General features: G+C 40.4%; 1 protein-coding gene across 1 annotated transcript in view; it reads left to right on the forward strand.

The window, feature by feature from the left end:
- The first annotated feature begins 868 nt into the window (after window positions 1–868).
- The window catches only part of zbtb47b (zinc finger and BTB domain containing 47b), a 28,516-nt gene continuing 8,004 nt past the window's right edge, over window positions 869–21,380 (forward strand). The window contains exons 1-5 of the mRNA XM_040127225.1: window positions 869–1,052; window positions 16,208–17,581; window positions 19,083–19,230; window positions 19,827–19,942; window positions 21,028–21,172. Of these exons, the coding sequence (XP_039983159.1) occupies window positions 1,050–1,052; window positions 16,208–17,581; window positions 19,083–19,230; window positions 19,827–19,942; window positions 21,028–21,172 (1,786 nt within the window). The 5' untranslated portion in view covers window positions 869–1,049. The remainder of the gene's footprint in view (window positions 1,053–16,207; window positions 17,582–19,082; window positions 19,231–19,826; window positions 19,943–21,027; window positions 21,173–21,380) is intronic.

The following is a 21,380-nucleotide window of genomic DNA, read 5'->3' on the forward strand; positions in this document are numbered from 1 at the left end:
AATATGGACCGATATCATAGAGGCCTTGAAGTAGTAGTTAGTGGATGTCATACAAAAACCATGGTTTAGAAACAGCAAGTTGTGGTTTATTGGGAGATTATGTGCCAGACTATATTTTGGCCATGCACAGTGAACAGAGACACGACATGTAAAATACTGAGCTTTAGAGGTGCTGGCAGACAGATTCTGTTAGCTTTGGACAGAACCTGGCTAGCTGCCCCCCCTCTTTTCCAGGCTTTATGCTAAGCTAAGATAATTGGTTGTAGGCTGTAGCCTTGTATTTACTATACAGATGCCAGAGAGGTATTGTTCTTGTCATCTAACTTTGGGCAAGAAAGTGAATAATGGTTTCACCTTTATTATTACCTAGACCCTGTTTTGCAGGGGACACGTCTCAATATGGCCCTGAGGCCGCATAGACAGTTAATCCGGCACTGCTGCAAAGGGGGGGGGGGGTTCTTTTCACATTTTGCGCTCTTTTGCGTTCATATTCCTAATTAACAAATTACACAATGTGCAGATACAAAAATATTTGTGTCCCAGTTATTTCCATTCCCACTGTGTAAATTAAGTTACGCTGAGTTGCGCGACTTGGGACAGGGGTGAACTCCCAAGCCTCCGCATCTGTCTGCCCGACTGACGTCACGCTGTTGCAGGAGCGCACAGTGAGAGGAAGCGCACCCAGGTTTGCGCCATATGGCCGTGTGTCCTTCCCAGTCCTCCTCCTCCTCACGGCAAAATAGCCCAAGAACGGTACAAAGAAAGTCGCCTGTCTCGCAACTCCGCGTTAAACTGTACCGTGTCCCTTTAAAAACGTCTGACAAAAAGCCCATATGATCCCCGAGCTCCAATCACCAATTCCTTCTGCAAAAGCAGCCTCTGCATTTTTGTCTGTCTGAATGCTACAGCAGCACGGGGGGAAAAAGATTGTGGATAAGGCAAAAACTGGAGAAATGTGACAATTCAACGGTCATTTTCATGGCGAAGGGAAAACTGGTGCGAAAGGAGTTATTCTTGGACTCCTTTGAGCCTCGAAACGCTGGATCAAAATGGTAGGCTACAGAGGAGCGCTGCATTTTTGTTTATTTTTTGTCCCGTCTTGATCTCTTGCAAATTTGAGCCACTCAGCAGGCCGATCAAACTTGCCCCACTTCTGCCTCATTATGTGTTTGTACCAGTGGCTGTCACGGCTGTGTTTTGTGCTTTGTATCCTTTGCGGTGAAGTTTGGAACTTGCCGACATGGCACAAGTTAAATTGAAGCTGCTGAAAGAATGCAACGGCTACAATAGCTACATTGATGCAGAGAAGGAGTTAAATTCTTTCAGGGCGCTTCTGCAAAAGCCTCAGGTCGTGACTGGTGCATATGTAGACAGGATGAGTGAAACTAAACTGCCACCCCCCCACCTATTTTTTTTTTTTTTCTTCCTCTAAGCCAGTGCAGGACAAGTTTGTCAGGCTTTGAAATTCATGCATAAATTACAAATTCTGCTCAGTGTAGTTTAATAGAGGAGTAATGTCACTTTTCTTGTCTCACTAACTTCACTTGAATGCAGGTGACACACAGGTAGAGGTGTCTGTGGAGGTGAAATTGTCCTAGCGACATAAAACGGGTTTGGCTGAAGCTGCATAGTACAAATAAATGCAAATGTAATTTTAGTGTTTGATAGTCAAAGCAGAAAATGCTTAACAGTAATATTTTATTGGATAATGTTTAATTTTACAGTCTATTTGTCTGTTGCATGAGGTCAGTTTCTTTTGGCAGATGTCTCATTCACTTTTACAGACTAATATCCCTTGTCACCATGGATAACTTGCATTTTCCATGATGTTTTAATTCCTCCATCAACAGATGTGAAGACAATTCTGTACAGACAGACGGAGCTATGGGAATCAAGGCAGATAGTGAGGCAGACAGACAGCTCTGTCTCCAGGGTCATGTTAGGATGCCTCATTAGGAAAGCATGTGGAGCTTGATGCAGTGGTGGAGTAATCCCACTGCGCGTTCACATCTGGAGGCTTGGGTTAATATCTGGGTCAGGTCAGCGGGGTTAGCCCTGGTGCTCGCTTGGTGGCTTCTGGTGGGAGCAAAGAGGGAGTGACAGGGTTTGGTTATTGCTATGTTTTCCTTCCCTTTTTTCTATTTGCTTTTTTTTGGGAGCACATGAGAGTAATGCAATGTGCCGGTGATCAGAGATAGTGTATATTGTGACTGTTTTTGTAAACATTCCCCATATAATTTCCACAATTACTTTATTGACATCAAAAGCGGATTAGTCTCAGCTAATTTTGGTTTTATCAATAGCCTCAACTCATAAATTCCCTTATTCATGGATGGATTAATGAATGGGCCTACTGGGCACAGGCCCAGATGCCTCACGGGGTCAGGAGGCACCTGGACCAGTTCCTCTGTATGAAGGGACTGTGTTTGAAAAGTCAATCGAATGACTACAAAGAGATGCAAAACAACCTCAAAGAGACGCAAAATGACTAAAAAGAGATGCAGTACAACTACAAACAGATCAAATAAGTACAAGGAGACGTAAAATGACCACAAAGCACCACGAAATGAGTATGACATGACAAAAAATCACTCAAAAATGAGGAAAACGACCATAAAGAGACACAAAACGGCAAAAAAATATGTGCAAAATGACACACAACCAAAAAGAGACACAAAACAGTAAGAACGGCTGTAAAATGACCACAAAGAGTTGCAGAATGACCAAAAAGAGATGCTAAATGTCTCTTGCTGTTATGTTGGATGGGGCCTTTTGCATGTCTGTGCCCAGGGGCCCTTCGTCTCATATTCCACCCATGCCCTTATTTGAATGAAGAAATGGTATTTGTTTTTCTCTTAATTTGGTGGCTTTTGAAAAGGTAAATCTGTCTCAGTTCCATGCCCACCAAAGATGTTTATACTGTACAATGTGGGCTGCTTGAAACAGTTTAATTTCAGTCAGCATTGTGAGGTCCTGACTAGCTCCTTCTCTATCCTCACAGGGTACTGTGAGTTTTACGTAACTGCCTATTCAGGGCATTCCTGCCCACCCTTGACTTTGAGGCTTCACTGTCTCTGGGTGCTAAGCGAGGAAACTGTCTTTAGTCCTTGTGACAAGTGCAGCCATTCCAGAGCCCCGGCAACAAACTCCAGCAGACATCTTCGGCCCCTGGTAGGAGGTCATTCTCCTTGGAAACTCAAGACCACACTTTAGGTGCTGCTAATTTACGTCCCTGAGATTAAGAATAGTGGACAAGGCTCCAGACAGCAAGGTCAAACTCACTGGGCTTATGTAAGGTTTCTTTTGTTCTTGTTGGTTCAAATGGCACAAGTTTGTTTGAAGTAAGTCGGATTGTTTTTACTCTTTAAATAAATCCACAATTTCATTGTTTCTTAGCAGTGCCAGCCAGTAGTGCTGTCTTTTCATCTGGGGAAAACAGTTACTCTGATTTAACCCCTATGGCACTTGTTTAAAAAAATGACTTTGAACTCCATTATCAAAGAGGCCAAACAGCGTTTTCTTTTTGTACAGCTTGATATGCAGATTTCTGTTAGCCTTTCGTTGTCAGTCATTTGAGGATACTAAGAGAGTTTTAAAAAAAAGATCCATCTAAAGTGTTCTTATAGCTTTCAGATGAATTCAGGCCAGAGAGAGGGAGACTTAGGAGGAGCTTTGAAGCAGATGGGAATGAGTTTTCATGTGGTTTCCAGAGAACAGCCAAGCACAAAAGTAGAGATCCTTGATCTGATAGTTACCACAAATATTTGTTTGACGTTTAGTCATACACACAGATTAATGTTTTGGTTTTGTACTAAAATAACATGGTTATCCATCTATCTAAATATCCGTCCAGGCTTATTAGCTCCTATCTGTGTTTTAGAGTTGCACAGATCCATTTGAAAAATACACTCCTCATCCACCACATTCTTTCACCTCAAACTAATCACTTATTTTATTCATTTTATAATTTCTACTTTTAAAGGAATTGTTAGACATTTTGGGAAATACACATATTTGATTTCTTGCCAAGAGCTAGATAAGAAGATTGATACAACTGCATGCTAAACATGAAGCTAAAGCTAGCATCCACTTAGCTTAGTTTAGCATAAAGACTGGAAACAGGGGTGCTGAAGGTAACAAAATCCACCTACCAGCACCTCTTTAGCTCACTAGTAAAGCACTTTATATTTAGTTTGTTTAATTTTCACAAAAATCAAAGTGAAAAAATGACAATTTGCCATTTTGCGGGGTTTATGTGTTGGACTATTTCTTGGCTCTGAGCAGTTGCCAAGCAACCAGTGGAGACTCCAGGAAGTTACTGCTCCCAGCCAAGAAATAGTCTGACACTTAACACCCCATAAAACTACAAAATGACATACTGGAAAGGGATTTTGTTACCATTTGACAAAACCAGGCTAGCTGTTTCCCCGTTTACAGTGTTGCTGCTAACCAGGCTAACCAACTGCTGGCCGTGGCTTCATATTTACTGTAGAGACATTGGAGTGATATTCATCTTCTCATCTAACTCTCCAACCGTAAACCAATAAACATATTCCCTAAAACCGAACTACTCCTTTAAGCTCATATTCAATATTTCTTTGCCGTCCATTGATTGGTTGCGACTATAGAAAGCCAATGCTCCCCCTCTACATCTTTTCATCTCCGTCCTTTCTGACCTTCTCATCACACATATCAACTGCCTCCACACACACACACACACACACACACACACACAGAAAGAGTATTGCCACACGAGAGATTCCTCTGATAAGGAGCTCTCTAGAGTCTTGTGTTAGCCTCTTCTCTCTTTGTTTCATGCCATGAAAGGGATAATGAAGATATCACAGTGTAATAGCCCTCGGGTATGTCTGCACCTGCTCGCTGCTGCGCATCAGAATGATCTTGTGTCTCTAATAGATCCCTTCAAAGGTGCATCTTTCACCCTATGTTTCATGTATTTATGAGATTTTTTCACTCCACTGGCTTTAAAAAAAAATCTTGACACTGTTGTTTGCATTTTACGAATAGAAATATCTCTGTTTGTACAACCCTCCACACTCTATTGTGCCACAGGTATTTGGCGTCTCATCCCTGTGTTTACTGATGAATCCATGCACAGCAGGTGAGTGTGTGCGTCCGCATTGCGCATATGCGTGTACGGCGCTGGCTTGGGAACAGTGTGTTATGACTCCAGCAGATCGGTGGTGTGTGAAGCGTTGTAACGTGTGTGTGAGGAGGAGATGCCAGCACTATGGGCCCCTCTCTTGGCCAGGCTTCCTGACTCAGCGCTTCCTCCCCCAGCTCGTTGGCCCAGACACAAACTTCCTGGCAGAGCTTCAGTGCGGACGCTGTAACCTCGTTGCTGCACCCACCCCCACACCCGCCTCCAGGCAGCTCCTTTAATTATCCAAACGCTCATCATCTCAACTCCAGACGACTAGCGGTTGATGTCTTCTTTCAACATCACTCCTGATTGTCCAACACACACTAACACAGACTGTCCTCAGCTTTACAAAACTGATAAAACACATTCATCCAGTTTGTTCAAAGGACAAGCCACTAGAAAGGAGTTTGGAGATCATGCAGCTGAGGCAATCCTGCTCATGCTGTCAAATTTTAATATACTGTACGTCGGCAAGGTGCTGCTCATGCTGTGTTCTCATCCTTATTTTTGTTTGTGCATCCCAATTTCATGCTTGGGTAAATGCGTATCAGTTCTAGATTGGCTTGTCACCTGTGGTTGCATTAACATATAGATGGAAATGTATTTGAATCTATTGGTGAAAGCTGGTGGAGCTCCACCAGGGCAAGGCTGAGGCAAGTCCAAACTGGTAGATTAGGAGAGGGAAAAGTCTACTGTGCTGAGGGGAGATTGAATGTCTAGGATTAGAGCAGCACTAACGCTGATAATATTGTCAATATTAATTGCAGCCAGCAGTGAATGCTGTGGTTAAGAAAGTTAAATGTTTTAGTAGGCTGAGGGGAATAAAATAATAAGCTACAGTGGTGGAAAGAAAAAATTGAATAACCAGCAGCATATTTTAGAGTAATTTAGAATTTGCCTTATGCTTTAACTAAAATTATTTGGCTGTACGTTTTACCTGAAATCTAATTCAGTTTTCATGTGTTTAGGTGATTAAGGTTGTTGAGCTGAGTCGTATAGAGTTTATTTGACTTGTCCTTTGCATTTATAAATATTAATCAGGACCAGGTTTACACCTAACGTGTATTTCAATTATTGATCAGCAGATTATTTTCTCCAATGGTGTTTCTTAAAATGGTGCTAATGTGATTTAGTATTGCACTTCTATAAAGTTTGGGGGCCTTTATGGAAGTTGGTTTTAATGGTGACAGATTTCGAAAACAATGGAGAAAAATTCACATAGCAGAGGCCAAGATATCCTGACTCAGCCCAGAATCGTAGGAATTACATTTACATCACAGAACTGTAATTAACATTCACCCTTTTATAATCTGTAATCAAAATCTTCCACAGACAATTATCACCTGACTTTGCAGTTTTAGTGACTAGCTGGTGAACGTAGTGGAGCATTTAGCAGCTAAAGAGCCAGGTGTATCCCTCAGGAATTGGTGGAGAGCAAAAACAGAACCAAAAGATAGACTGAACCTACCTTCATCAAGTGGATACAAACTCAACGCCAAATGAATGCTAACCTTGCTCCATGACTGCTGGATAGTTAAATAAACAACTCTCTGCTAATATGTTTGTCAAATTAGAAGGTGATAATATATCTGTGTTGTGTTTTTAGCCTGTTTCACATGCCCCCAAGTACCCAAAAAATCAGTCATTGTAGGTTTAACCAAGTGTTTTAGTTGCCTAACCTTAACCATACCTTAGCCATAGTTAATGATCTTTCCGTATCCTTTGCCCTACCATAGATTCCATGTACAGATTTTGTAGAAAGCAAGCATTGAACATAATCCAGTGATGTGCATAATCATCCAATACTGACATTCTTGTCTGGTGATAGGGTTGTCTGACTTATGGGTCAACCACTTCCCATAATGCAGGTCAATAGCATCTTTAGTTAGACCATCCCTAATTGGTAAACACTTGAGCACTCTAATCTTTTCAATCTCTGTTTGGACAGTTTTTCTTTTTTTTAATTAAAAAAAAAAACAACTAAAAAAATCAAAATTGTTTCTGATTCTTCTTCTGTCAGTTAATCAGGACATTCTCAGTTTTCGTTAAACATTAAAGGAAATACAACTGAATTATTGCTTTTATAACCACGCTTGAATAGGTACGTTTGGTATATACCACAAACTAGTCAAGGGTTTTGTTTTAAGTTCATATTTTCAAGAGTCTTTCACAGTACAGCTGTTTGATGACTTATTTATGATTTATGATTTTCCATCAATCTGCATCACATTCACCACTTGTTTACTGGATTATATAATCCCATAATCGTAATATCACAAGGTGTAACTTTCAGCCTTAATACCATTATTATCCCATAAACTGCCATCCCGGTGAGAATTAAACTTCATTATAATGTGGCTATGCATGTGACCGTGCCGTGTGTGACCTCGGCAGTGAGTGTGCTGCCATCCGTCGCTGTAGCTCCCCCTTTAGTCATTGAACATTGATTTTTATTAGCATTTTTTTATCATAGTGCTCTAATGATCACTGCGGGGCTTGTTAAAAGCGAGACCTTGTCACTTGTGCCATTACCAATCTGGCTCGTCTGTGCAAGAGCAACATGTTTGATAACAGGATAATATGAGTCCAGTCACATTCGATTTCTCTTTCTCATTGTATATTTCATTTATATCTGCAGCGTCATCAAGCAAACCAAATTTCTCTATTTCATGTTTACTGATGTGGGCACAAGTGCATGATTATGATGCAGGTATGCATGCAAGGGCGTTCAGTTCAGGGTTGCAGTGGGGATGTGCTCATGCATCTGCTACTGTGCATGCTACTCCTACCTCAAGGTCAGTGCTGGGTCTTTGTGCTGATTGGATTTAGAGGGAATAGCAGGCAGTGCAGACTGCAGACAGAGGGGAGAAATCTTCCACTAGACACATGGACGGCTTATGAGACACGAGGCCACTGGGCACAGACATGTAAAAGGTCCCCTACCCCGCGTACATTGGCGAAAGACAGCCAGTCTGAAACAGATATAAAATAATTACGGATGATATTGCCACATTGTGTTTGCGTTGTGGTTGCATTGTGGTTGCGTAGAGACATTTGTGATTATTTTGTATCTCTGTGGTTGATTTGTGGTCAATTTGTGTCTCTTTGTGGTTGTTTTGCGCCTCTTTGTGGGTGTGTGTGTGTCTTTTTGTCATTATATTGCATCTATGTACTTCATTTGTGTCTTTGTGGTCATTCTGTCTCTGTGGTTTTGCATCTCTTTGTGGTCATTTTGCATCTCTGTGGTTGATTACCACTGTGGTTGTTTTTTCATTCCTTTTTAAAGTTGTTCTGTGTCTGTGGTCATTTTTCTTCTCTTTGTTGTCTATTTATGTCTCTTTGTAGTGGCTTGACATTTCTTTGATGTTGTTTTGCATGTCTTTGTAGTCGTTTGATTTTCCCTTTCCAACAAAAAATGTTGACAGAGACTCTACAGTAAACAGAGGCTCTGAACCAGGGACCCAAGGTGCCTGGTAGGCCCATTCAGTAATCCATCCATGACTAGACACAAACACTGAAAGCAGGGAGACAACTTGGCAGACTGCTTCTCATCCATGCCAGTCTGTATCCTAGATAAGATAACACCCTGAGTATTCAGTCATGCAACACTCTTCACCCAGAGAATTAGAATTCACTTCTATGGCTCAGCATCTCTGGGACTAGACCTGTCTGTTGTTTGGCATCAGCAGTGGGGAAGGTCTGGTGAGCACACAGAGGACACAGTGTCAGTCATTACCCTGATGACTTTTTAATGGCTGTCTGATTGGACTCCGCCAGAAATGACATGCCCTTGTCCTGTTCCGTTTGCTTGGGTTTACACGTGAGCTGATCCATTTCTCACTACTTAAAAACAATCTGACGTTAATGTGAGGCCTGTTGTAACTGGGTGATCTCTTTGTGGAGTGTTTGTATTCGGGCCTGTCATGCTCCGCTCTTGTCTGCACTGACGATGACTCAGGGATATGTGTGTGCATGTGTGTGTAGGGGTGGGCGCTGCTCTCCTACAATCTCCATACTACTGAGTGAGATGAAGCCTGACACGGTGCCCACTCGCCTTCCTCCGGGTGTCAGTCATGTCGAGCCCTGTGTTGGGCCCCTCAGCAGGAGGCCTCGCTGTGAAGGGGGCTGCTGAGTGTGCTCTTTACTTTTACCCTACACCTCCCTGCTGGGTGACAAGAGGGCCGGGGCATGAGCTCATGGGATTGCTGTCTTCATGACAGTGGATGGTTGGGTGATCTGTTTTTGTTTCCTGATGGTCATGTCCAAGTGGAGAGACTTCACTATGCATATGGACAGTTTGTCATTTGGCTGGTAGCAAGTTCCACTTGTTTGTAAATATGTTTAATGAGCATTTTGTGGCTTCAATGAGATTTGTAGAAGTCAGATTGAGCTGAGAGAATTGCTTTGCAATACACTGTAGTACTTTGAGGGACAGCTAAATTGTAATTCATCTCTGTTGTCTGAATTAACACTGCAACTAATGATTATTTTCATTATGGATCAATCTGCCATTCCTTTACTCCATTTATCACCTAATTGTTTGGTCTATAAAATGTCAAAAAATATTAAAAAATTCGCATCATAGTTTCTCACAGCCCGAAGTCTTCTAATTGTGTTTTTTAATTGTTTTTTTTCGGTTTGACCAACAGTCCAAAACCCAAATTCAGTTTACCATAATGTAAACCAAGGAAAGATAAGCAAACATCACATTTGAAATGCTTGGACCATTGAATATTTGGCTTTTGCTTATAAAATGCCTTTTAATCAATTAAATGAATCTATCAATTAATCAATAATTAATCAATTATGTAATTGCAGATTAATGTTCTGTTGATTGTCTAATCAATTAACTATTTGAGTTGTAGTCTGAATGTATGAAAAAAGCAACAATTCATTTTTGAATTTAGTGCTTAAACGCTTGATTATTAGAAAATAAGTTAACAAATATTATGATAATCACATAAAAGTTTAAAATTTTTTATCAAGCGCAAATGCAAAACATTTGCTTATTCCAGGGTTTGGGTTTGTTGGTTGCACAAAACAAAAAGCATGCTCTAGGAAACTGTGATTGCTGTGTTTCACAAATGTTTGACATTTGATGGTCAAAACCATTAATAAACAGATTCATCAATAACGAAAATATTCATTAGTTGCAACAGAATGAGATGAAATTAATTAGGCAATATTAATAGATGAGCTTGAAGGTTCATTGTTTTAACTTGGAAACAGCAGTTTGACAAAAAATTCTGGTCTCCAGAAAAACCACAAGTAGATCATGTCATAGGATTTTATCGTCAAACACAAATAGAGATTAGAGCTGGACAAAATGGTGGACATCATTATGACAATATTAATACAAATATATTCCAACATCAATTTATTTCATAATGGGGCAAATGTATTCAAAATCATTATTTTGGAAAACTGAAATTTCTCAAGCACTGACATAATTCCACTGAAAGTCACTTGATCAATAAAATTGCTTTATCACACAGCAATAATAGAGATGTACATTTATTCATACTTTATTTGTCACACTGTTGTTCATTCCAAACTATAAATGATTTTGCATGTCTACTCATGCATACTTAGATATCAGAATTAATGTGAGACACTGCACTCAGACTTGGAGGTACAATTCAAACCACTGAATTAATTGGGAAGGTATATAATCACAATAGTAAGTAATTATGTATAGTCGTATTAAGTTTGTCCATATTCAGCTGTAGTTACACATATGTCAGTTTGAAACGATAAAGAAGGTGATGTAAGAGGACAGTGAGTTCATTCTGAGAAGTCTGTAGGCAGACAGATAAAAAGCTTTAACCCCCCGCAGTGTTTTCCCCCTGGGACTCTCTCCTGCCAGAATACAACCTGCCCTCCCTCGCACTATTGATGTGTCCATGACTGTGTGCTGTGCTCTGACATTGGCCCCCATTAATGGCTCAGTCTGTTCTCTGGTCAGCAAGCAAACAAGACAGTCAAGGTAGATTTTGTTTAGTCTCCTTCTCATAAATCTGTCACACAAAGTTGTGTGCAAAATAGTAAAAAAATTTGAGTTCAGGAGGATAGCATATAGTCAGCCTTATTTTAATACTAGGAAAACACTGAAAAGGATCAACCTTTACGACATTGTTCAGTTTTACTCAGGCTTCTGTGTAATATTTACATGTGCTGCCCTTGTAGGAGGCCTCGTTTTTACAGATAAGTGTCCACCTCATTACAGTGAACAGAGAGGGGAACATTTAAAATGGCAGCTCAGTGGAGGTCATGGCACATCCACAGTCTATAGCCAAGCTGCACAATGATGGAGATGCAGACTTTACAGTGTACTAAATCTACATGGATCGTCCAGTGCAAAGGTGTGGGAGAAAAAGGCATTCTCACCAGTGAAAGTCAAATTAGAAAGAGGGATTTCATCCTCAGACACAGTCTGGCTCAGGTCCAGGAGTCGGGCCACTGCCAAGTGCATACCAGTGGCCCTAACATGGCTGAGCTGGGTGAGGATTCAACACTTACTCACAAAACCCACTTTTTTATCACTAGCTTTGATTGACACATTGACCGTGAGCTTGACTTGCACCTCAGAGACTGACCATCATTGAATAAAACTAAAGAAACTGCCATTCAACAGCAATAATTAGTCAAACTTTTTTCTCTCATGATTGATGTAGGCTTCTCCTGGGCCAAGCGGTAATCCTGTACATCATCCATCACAGCGTCATCAAAACTGGATTAGTGGTGAAGTAGTTTCAGAATTTGAAACTTTGAATTTTAATTAAAGAATTGCCTTTTGGCTGATCAGGGTAATCAGGGGTTTTTAAATGCCTGATTATCCCAAAATACCCAAAATGCATCATCCTTCCAAATTTGGGCAAATTTGACACATTAGACTAGTTAAATAATTGATGGCTGGATTTGTTTTTATATGAGTTGTTGCCTTTCAGTGATTGAGTGTTTAACATTTAATTACAGACCATCCATCAGCCCAACTGGTATAATTTTTGAATGGAAAACAGAGTTAAAAAAGGCTCTTTTAGGCTGTACTGAGCTAAATGCTAACATCAGCATGCTCTCAATGGCAATGTTAACATGCTGAGGCTAGCAGGTATAATGTTTACCATGTTCCATACATCCTTAGTTTGTACAGTAGTTAGCATATTTTGTAATAGGCATTAAGTACAACTGAGGCTGAGGGAAATGTCATTAGTTTTGCAGGTATTTGCTCATGAACCTAAGCATTGAACAAAGCAAAATTTCATCCTGATGATGGCATTAGGGGGAAAGTCAGGGGATCACTAATCTCGTTAGGATAAATTGTCTAGAAACCACGAATTTCTGGACAGAATGTTGGGCCATCCAGAAGAGGATAAAGTACTGGATAAAGGAATACTTTAATTCAACGCTGGTTTGGCTTCCTCCCTCTGAATTTATCGGTTAAGATATCAGTGATTAAGCAATTTTCACCTTTTACATTAAATATTTGACTTCTAACAGAAGTGTTGCATTTAGACAAACAGTAGAGTTTTTAAAGACTGCAGTGCAAAGACGATTGTATGGTCATGATTTGCTCATAAGGATGAAAGTCCCATACTAAAAATTGCAGCAGCTACAAGGATAACTCTACTTTTCTAAATCATGTAAAGGGCATAAAAAATTTCCACAGTAACATAAATAGCATTTTTATTGGATTAAGACAACTTTGAAAGTTGTCTTGTGAAACAGGCCCCCAGAGGCCTCTACAATGCAAGAGGTCCCTCCATTGTTGTGTTTGGCAGATGATAAAATGATCTGCGTGGAAAGGGTGTACAGAGCTTTGATTGAAGCCTATTGAAATTATATCTCTCGTACGGTGCGTCAGTAATCCCCCCGTTGCATGTTTGTCACGGGTCAGGCCAGATATGAATAATGTATCAGGAGACAGCTGACTGAGAGGCTGGTTAAAGGTGTCGCTCCCTCTAATGACAGCAAACAAGCTCTCTCCCTGACATTTCCAAGGAAAGTGGGAGGAAGAGAGAAAAGGGGGGAGAGGGAGATAGAGAGAGTGATAATGACAGAGATGGAGGGAGTTGGACGTGGTCTTTCTCACTCAATTTGTTTGGCCTACTGAATTTGATGAAATGTTACAAGATGGCTTCATTTTTATTGCACATTGTGACAGACACAGCAGCTGCATGGTAACTACAACTGTTTGCTATTGGATTAAATTGTTTTAAAGCGTCTGTTTCTCATCCACTGAAAGAAAACCCCTCTTATCATTCAAGGGTATACAGGTAAACTTTAAGAGCATCAGCATTTGAATGTTTTTGCCTCGTTGTTTAAAGAGCAGCAACCTCAGCATCATGCAATTACATTTATGCCTTAATATACATGCCTTAAAAATGGCTACATACATGATGTCACAAAGACACAAAGCTACATGTTCCAGAAAAAAGTCGATATCCTCACAGTTGATGATCCATGGAGAAGACGTCGAAATAAGGAGCAGCATTGGTCTTGTATTGCATGGCAGTATCACTTAAAAAAATGTTACTAAGATGTTTTTGTTCCAAGACGGCCCAGACAATGCAATGCCGAAGAGGTAGAAGAATAAGTGTCAAGGGATGAAGGTGATCATAAAGTCTTGTTCAAAACAATATGAACTAAATCTACACCACCTTAAGGAAACTTGTAATTGAAATGCACCCCACAGTAAAACCTTTAAACCTTTAGAATAATATTTAGAATAGTATTTTCTTTATTTTGACCCTAAACTGTTGATGTTTTGAATGTGTTTATACTCATTCTGTTGAAATTAATCTTTGACTGTGTTGTCCTATTTGAATCCCAGAAAGAGAAGACGATTGCTATCAATAAAGGAGCATAACTCCCAGTTTGCAACTTATATTTGATCTGATTAAGTCTGCAGCATTTTGCCCTTGGGCGATGTCTGTAGCCTTGCATGGAGACAAGATAACCTGATCTCCACTCATCTATAGCTCAGAGTCCAATTTGGCAGCTCAAAACTATGAATAAATCTAACACTCCATAATTGAATTCTTCAAACAGGCCAGATTTTCAAGGTTAGGCCCAAATGCAAATCCATTTTCGAGCCTGAACAATGAAAAGTCATTTTCATTGATCTTAAAGAGAAAATATGTTAGGCAGCAGGGAAAGGAAAGATCTTTTTTTAATTTACAGGATAATTAGCAGTCTTTGTAGTGTGATTCTTATTCATTTAGAGTTTACACTGTACTATATAAGTGCCGTAATGGTTATTGTCCAAAAGTAAATTATTATTTTAATCACTTGCCCCTTTTTCTTTTTTCTTTGTTGTATGTATGATAAATACTGTAAAATAAGAGCAGTAGAGATTTAATGATAATTCACAGCTACATCACCTACCAGCAACATATTAGCCAGAACGAGGCTCATATCAATACTAGTCCTATTCTGCCTTTGTGAGAAGCCTAGAATGATAAATTCCATTAATTGTTTGGAGGGTTAGTTAGTATTTATTCGGCATGGTTTCCCTAATTATTTCTCTGGACGTGTTTTGTCTTGTGCATAATTCGCCGTTCCTCAGGGACAGTGTAGCAAGTGGGTGTGCTGTGAGAGCTGGCTAATGGGAGGGAGATGGCAATGAATACCAATGCTCAAACCAGTTAGTCCTTGCAAAGACCAGACCAGTGTGTTTAGTGTGTGTGTGTGTGTGTGTGTGTGTGTGTGTGTGTGTGTGTGTGTGTGTGTGTGTGTGTGTGTGTGTGTGTGTGTGTGTGTGTGTGTGTGTGTGTGTGTGTGTGTGTGTGTGTGTGTTTGCTCTGTTTGTTGCTCTGTCCCCTCTCACATCCCGCCTGGATCGAAACCCTGCCCTTCCTGTGCTAAAATAAACCCACCTTGGGAAGTTGTGGACCTTGCACAGAGAGCTGAGTGTTACACCTTATGATTTTTCACTGACTTGTGTCGTGCAGCATGCATGCAGACTATGACTTTGTGCAGTGCACGTAGACTGAAAATCACAATGAGCGCAATATAATAACTGCTCTAGGATCTTAGAATTTATTTCAACAATAATTTATGCCTAAACTTTTAATTTTTAGTGTCACAGAATATTGACAAAGTTATGTGATTGAATTCAGCTATTATAAATTGCTTAAATTACTTTAATATAATTAATTTTGAGCATGACCATTTCACCAAAAATAGATCAGAAAGTGTGTGCATATTTTATGTACTTTAGTGTTTATAAGTAACACAGTTATACATAGCATTGACTATTTGCAAATACCACAGCATTTATATCCTAAGATCATTTGCAGCAAACCTCCTTTGATGGCTTTTTATGCAAATACACACAGTTCATGACCTATGGCTGTGTTCCTGATCCCTCTTCAAAAATTGTTTCACCTTGATTTTTAAATGATCCCATTCATTAGCGATTTTGAGCTCTGTGGGTAAGATATTACACATATTGATCTTCTGAAGAGAGAAGACGTCTGTCAAAAGGACATTTTACAAAATGATACTTCTCAATTCTGCATTGATGCACCCCGAGTTACTTAGACCCCGTGGAGTTTTATCATGTCACCAAGCACCTTAAGAGCCCGATTATATAGGTAGTTATGGATAAGTTTAATGTGAAATAACCAAGCCCTAGAATATTAAGTTTAGTAAAGCATGACAAAATCTCTTTGCCCGCTTGGTGTGGAATTGTAGATGTGCTAATTACCATTTTTTTCTGAACACTATAGGGGCTATTCATCCATGTTGGCTTAAATCTACAATTCCATGACAAGAGGGTAAAATCCTTCCGCTGAGGAAGATTTTTTGATATGATTGAAAGCTCCAGAACAACTATTAAATGGACCTTGTAGTAAGAATGCTTTCTCAAGTGCTGAATCTCAGAGTTACCATATTTATTTTCTTGACAACATGGCAGTGATGCGATCTGATAAGCTTCTAATCCAAAATTTGAGTTACTATATTTATTTCAATATGATAATGAAGTCCTCTCTATTTTAACCTTTTTCTCTGTCCCTCTCCCTCCATCACTTTCTCTTTCAGCTCATAGTGGAGAAGACAACAGACTTCCCCTCTGCTGAGTTCTCTCTCGTGGAGGATGTGGCTCTGCACTTCACCTGTTTGATGGACAGGCTGAACGAGCAGCGCCTCTTCCAACCTGACCTGTGTGACGTTGACATTGTTCTGGTGCGTCAGCACAGCACCTTTCCAGCCCACAAGGGTGTGCTGGCAGCATACAGCCCTTTCTTCCACTCCCTTTTTGCCCAAAGCAAACAGCTGCGGCGGGTGGACCTGTCGTTGGATGCCCTGACCTCACAGGGCTTGCAGCAAATCCTCAACTTCATTTACACCTCTAAACTGCTGGTGAGCAGCCGCACTGTCCGCGACGTGCTGAACGCAGCTACCCTGCTTCAGATGAGCGACATCGCAGCCTCCTGTCGCGACCTCATCAGCAGCCACTCGCTGAGAACCACCTGTGCAGATATGGCCAATCAGGAAGGGCTTGGCAGCGGTGACTCATCTGTTGTAGCAATTCCCCCAAGCCAGCTCTACCGGGAGATCAAACAAGAGTCAGAGCTAGGCAGGGTGTACACGAGGGAGGGCAGCAGCCCATTTTCTGTTAGAGTGGAGGAGGCAGGAAAGACACCCTCCCAGCAGAAGCAGTACTACCAGAAAGAGGAGGGGACAGGGGGCGGGGCTGGCACAGGTGCTTTGTGCAAAGTAGAAGGCAATGGAGAAGAGTCAAAGACCACAGAAAGCCACTCCTCCTTCAACAGAGATCAGATCATCGTTGAAGTCAACCTAAACAACCAGACCCTTAATGTGTCAAAGGGATCAGAGGGCAAATCAGCAACTGCCACAGAGACAGCCACCATGTTTGGTCGTTGCCGTAACAACGAGAGAGATTCAGAGGATGATGAGGACAATGAAGCGGAGAATGATGATGCAGTTGAAGAAGATGAGGATGAACTGAAGAGGGGAGACATACTGGGGCAGAGCAGTGAGGAGGAAGATGATGATGAGGAGGATGAAGAAGAGGAGGAGAATACCCTAAACATTCCAGGCTTGGAGCAGACAGCCATGATGGATCGACCTCGACGGGGCACCAGAGCCTTAGCCATGGCAGGAACAGCCTCCATGCGGCAGACACTGGCAGAGGCCACACTAACCAACCAACGGACGGGTGGGAAGAGGACTCTGGATGCAGAGGGCCCGGGGCAGAAAGTGAGGCTGGAGGAGAAGCAACATTTCCCATGTAAGAAATGCCCTCGCGTCTTCAACAACCGCTGGTATCTGGAAAAACACATGAACGTCACTCACAACCGTATGCAGATCTGTAATAACTGCGGGAAACGCTTCTTGCTGGAGAGCGAGCTGCTGTTGCACCAACAGACTGACTGCGAGAAGAGCATCCAGGTACAATTCAGCCATGATGATGAAAAGCACCCCCCCCCCCCCCACACACACACACACACATTTTAAAATCCTAGCTTTGTTTCCTCAACGTTTACAGTTTCACTAAAGCATTCAAAACAGCAAAATTTAGCAGCAAAATTAGCTTATTTCAATGTAATCACTATAATTTGTTGTTTCAATTGCGAGATTAAGTAAATCAATGCAATTTTTTTGCATCAAGTTCAACTTTGGTGAACTTACACAACAGTGCTGACCTTTGAGGGAACGGAAAGCTGGAGAGTGCAAAATATAGAATGCTATTGTAGCTTACTAGTTGTGTTCTACCATTCACTTCTCTATTTAACTCTCTTTCAGAGTATAAACTGTTCCACAGAAGAGACATGTTTTGGATAGTTATAAGACAGAATTCAATACATCTTTTTTGAAAAAACAAAACAAAACTGTGAACTTTTTGCTAAATAATAGCAAGTGAGGTAATTAGCCAGTTAGCAAGCTTGTTAACTCTGAATGCTTTTTTCCAATAAAACACCTTATTGACTATAATGATGTACAGTCCTGAGAACAAAATGCTAGGGGGTAAAGAGCCAAGTAAAGAGAAAATGGGTAGAAGCTCAGGGAGGTAATGTGACTGGATGACTTCTTCTCTTCCACTGAAGTTAGTGTGCTAACCATCTGGCCCTGGCCCATCCTGTCTCATAATACCACTTTGTGATAGTGAGTCACTTGAGTGTCCAGTCTCCCCTAAATGTCCAACATGAGAAGATAAATTAGTAGGATGTAAAGGAATGAAATTTGATGCTGTTCTCGCAACATTTCTTGTAGAGTGGCAAGTAAACAGCTGTTAATACTAATGTTAACTATGTAGCAAAGCAGAAACTCACATATAGCACATTTTAAATTAAACATCAATCCAAGTTAAGCAGTGTTTTGATCCAAGAATTGATATTTGGTTAAAGATACAAATCCAACAAGAGTCAATATCAGTGGAAAAAAAACATGATTTAAGTGGGGTTATTGGATTAATAGCACAGCTTTTCTTATTGTTTTGCTATACCATCAATATTATGGGAGGTACAGTGACCAGCTTTAGCCCCTGTCTTCATTATGCCACCCTCACTTCTGACACAAACTTATTCTCTTTGTTGTACAAGTAGTTTCAGTTTCAGTATTATTCAGTCACTAATTAGTATATGCACAGTTGCCATTATGTAAATATTTTAAAACTGATCAGAGTCAGTTACTCAGTCAACTGGCAGTCAGTAATAATAAATAGTATCTCAGTACCTCCACCATTACACTTCAACAGTGAGCAGCAGAACTCTTGCTGTGGTTTTGAATTTTAATCTACTGACTCTAATTCCTTTTTTGGGTACAGAGCACATTCAAGTATCTTTGTAAGTACACACACCTGGATGGTACTCCTAAAGACTTCCAAATAACGACTCCAGAGTGTCTGTTCCAGATAACTATATTTTGTTTTTCGTTTTTTGTTTTTTTTAAGTGTGTAACATGTGGCAAGTCCTTCAAGAAGCTGTGGTCATTACATGAGCATAACAAGATTGTCCATGGCTACGCTGAGAAGAAGTTCTCCTGTGAGATCTGTGAGAAGAAGTTTTACACCATGGCTCATGTCAGGAAGCATATGGTCGGTGAGTGGCAGTAAAATCAACGATTCTGGTTGGTCACTTTGTGCCTGTGTGTTAATTTAGGCTTCCTTTTCTACATCCCACTGATTGTTGTGCAGGATTTGTTTTGGGTGTTGCTTTCCTCTTCCACTTTTTGGGAAGATAAGGATCTTATTTCCCAGGCAGGCTTACCACATTCCTTGTGTCCATCCATGTTTCTACAGCTAAATTAGGGTTAGTATAAATCACTGTATGGCACTGAGTCCCATTTGTTCCTACTAAGGGAGCAACTTGAGAGTTCAATGTGGAAACTTCAGAGGATATACCTTATTTACTAGAGGATACACATCCATAGTCCTAAGCCAATGACAAATTAGCCAATGACAATGCATCTCACTGTTGTTTTTTTATTTGGTATTTTAGGGAAGCAGTTTGCTTATTTTTCCTCCTGCTGCTATTTGATATTTAGTGGCTCAATAATAAATACCATTCATGTGTCTTGTACTGTGTGTGTGTGTGTGTGTGTGTGTGTGTGTGTGTGTGTGTGTGTGTGTGTGTGTGTGTGTGTGTGTGTGTGTGTGTGTGTGTGTGTGTGTGTGTGTGTGTGTGTGTGTGTGTAGCCCATACGAAGGACATGCCGTTCACCTGTGAGACGTGCGGGAAGTCATTCAAGCGCAGCATGTCCCTGAAGGTTCACTCTCTGCAGCACTCAGGAGAGAAACCCTTCAAGTGTGAGGTTTGAGCTCTTTTTTATATGCTGCTGCTCTCCACTTCACTCACATAAAGAGTTTCGTTCCAAACTGATATATCCACCAGTTTTAAAAAACTGTTTTTTGTTAAATTATTGGTGTCTGGGATGTTATTTGCATTATATGAGTCTCTATGGCCATTGCTTGTAAAATACTACTGTTAAGGTTAAGGGATCTGGAAGGGATCCAAATGTGATGAAATAACAAACAAATCAAAGAAAAAAATATTACCATTAACAAATCATATTAGCTCTCTTTATATGCAGGGGACTTCATTAGGCAGTTTAACTCTGAATATTGATTGGTCTATTAGTGTTTTGTTTCTGGCATTGTTCACACTCCACACCAGCCTTTAAATGATTAGTCCCCCTACCTTCTGAATGTGGCTGTAGCTTTTGCTGGATTCATGTGAATTGGGAATATTTGATAGAATGACCTAAGTGCTTAAAAGAATAGTTTGACATTGTATGGTCAGCCTAGCTTTGCATAAAGGCTGGAAACAGGGAAACAGCTACCCTGGCTCTGTCCAACAGTGGAAAAAGTGCTAACCAGCACCTAGCTATAAGTTCATATTTACTGTACAGACACGAGAGTGGTATCAATCTTCTCATCTAACTCTCAGCAAGAAAGTGAATACTGGTAAGTGTATTTTCCAAAAATGTCAAAGTATTTCTTTGAAGCAAAGACTTTGGAATTTTTACTTTGTGTTTTGAGCCATTTGAAGTTTTGAAACTCCGCAACATAACGTTTTCTGAACAGTTTGAATGCTGAAATTGGAATAATTCTCACATTTTATAGTTATATAACTCAACGTGTTTAATACTGATAATACGGTTTAAATTTCGCGGCAAAGCCAAAAAATAAGCAGCTGTGACCTTGTAATACATTTAATTTTATTACTGAAATCTGTCACAATGTGTATTACATAAATAGATTCTCACAGCTCTGAATGTCATCTCTTTTTTCCAACATTTGTGCATTGATTTTTTTTTTTTTAATTTAGCACTGCAACTGTAATACCATCCATCAAGTACTATTTTGACAACCAGTTCTAAAAATGTTGCCATTTCAGAACTGCAGTGAGCGCTTCCAGTATAAATACCAGCTGCGTTCCCACATGAGCATCCACATTGGACACAAGCAGTTCATGTGCCAGTGGTGCGGAAAGGATTTCAACATGAAACAGTATTTTGATGAACACATGAAGACACACACTGGTGAGTCACTTCTTGTAGTATCTTTGTTGATTTTTAAGGGTGTATTGATGCTGAATCGCAAAACAGCAACATATGTCTTGAACTGATTGTTAAGTCAGTGGAAACAAGTTATAAACACAACACTGAAATATCTTCCCCTTATAAAGCTGACATGGTGAGCTTTTTAGCAACAGTTGCTAATTTACACATCCAGCAGATATAGAGCAAC

This window comes from Xiphias gladius, chromosome 5 (assembly GCF_016859285.1).
Source record: "Xiphias gladius isolate SHS-SW01 ecotype Sanya breed wild chromosome 5, ASM1685928v1, whole genome shotgun sequence".
Classification (NCBI taxonomy): domain Eukaryota; kingdom Metazoa; phylum Chordata; class Actinopteri; order Istiophoriformes; family Xiphiidae; genus Xiphias; species Xiphias gladius.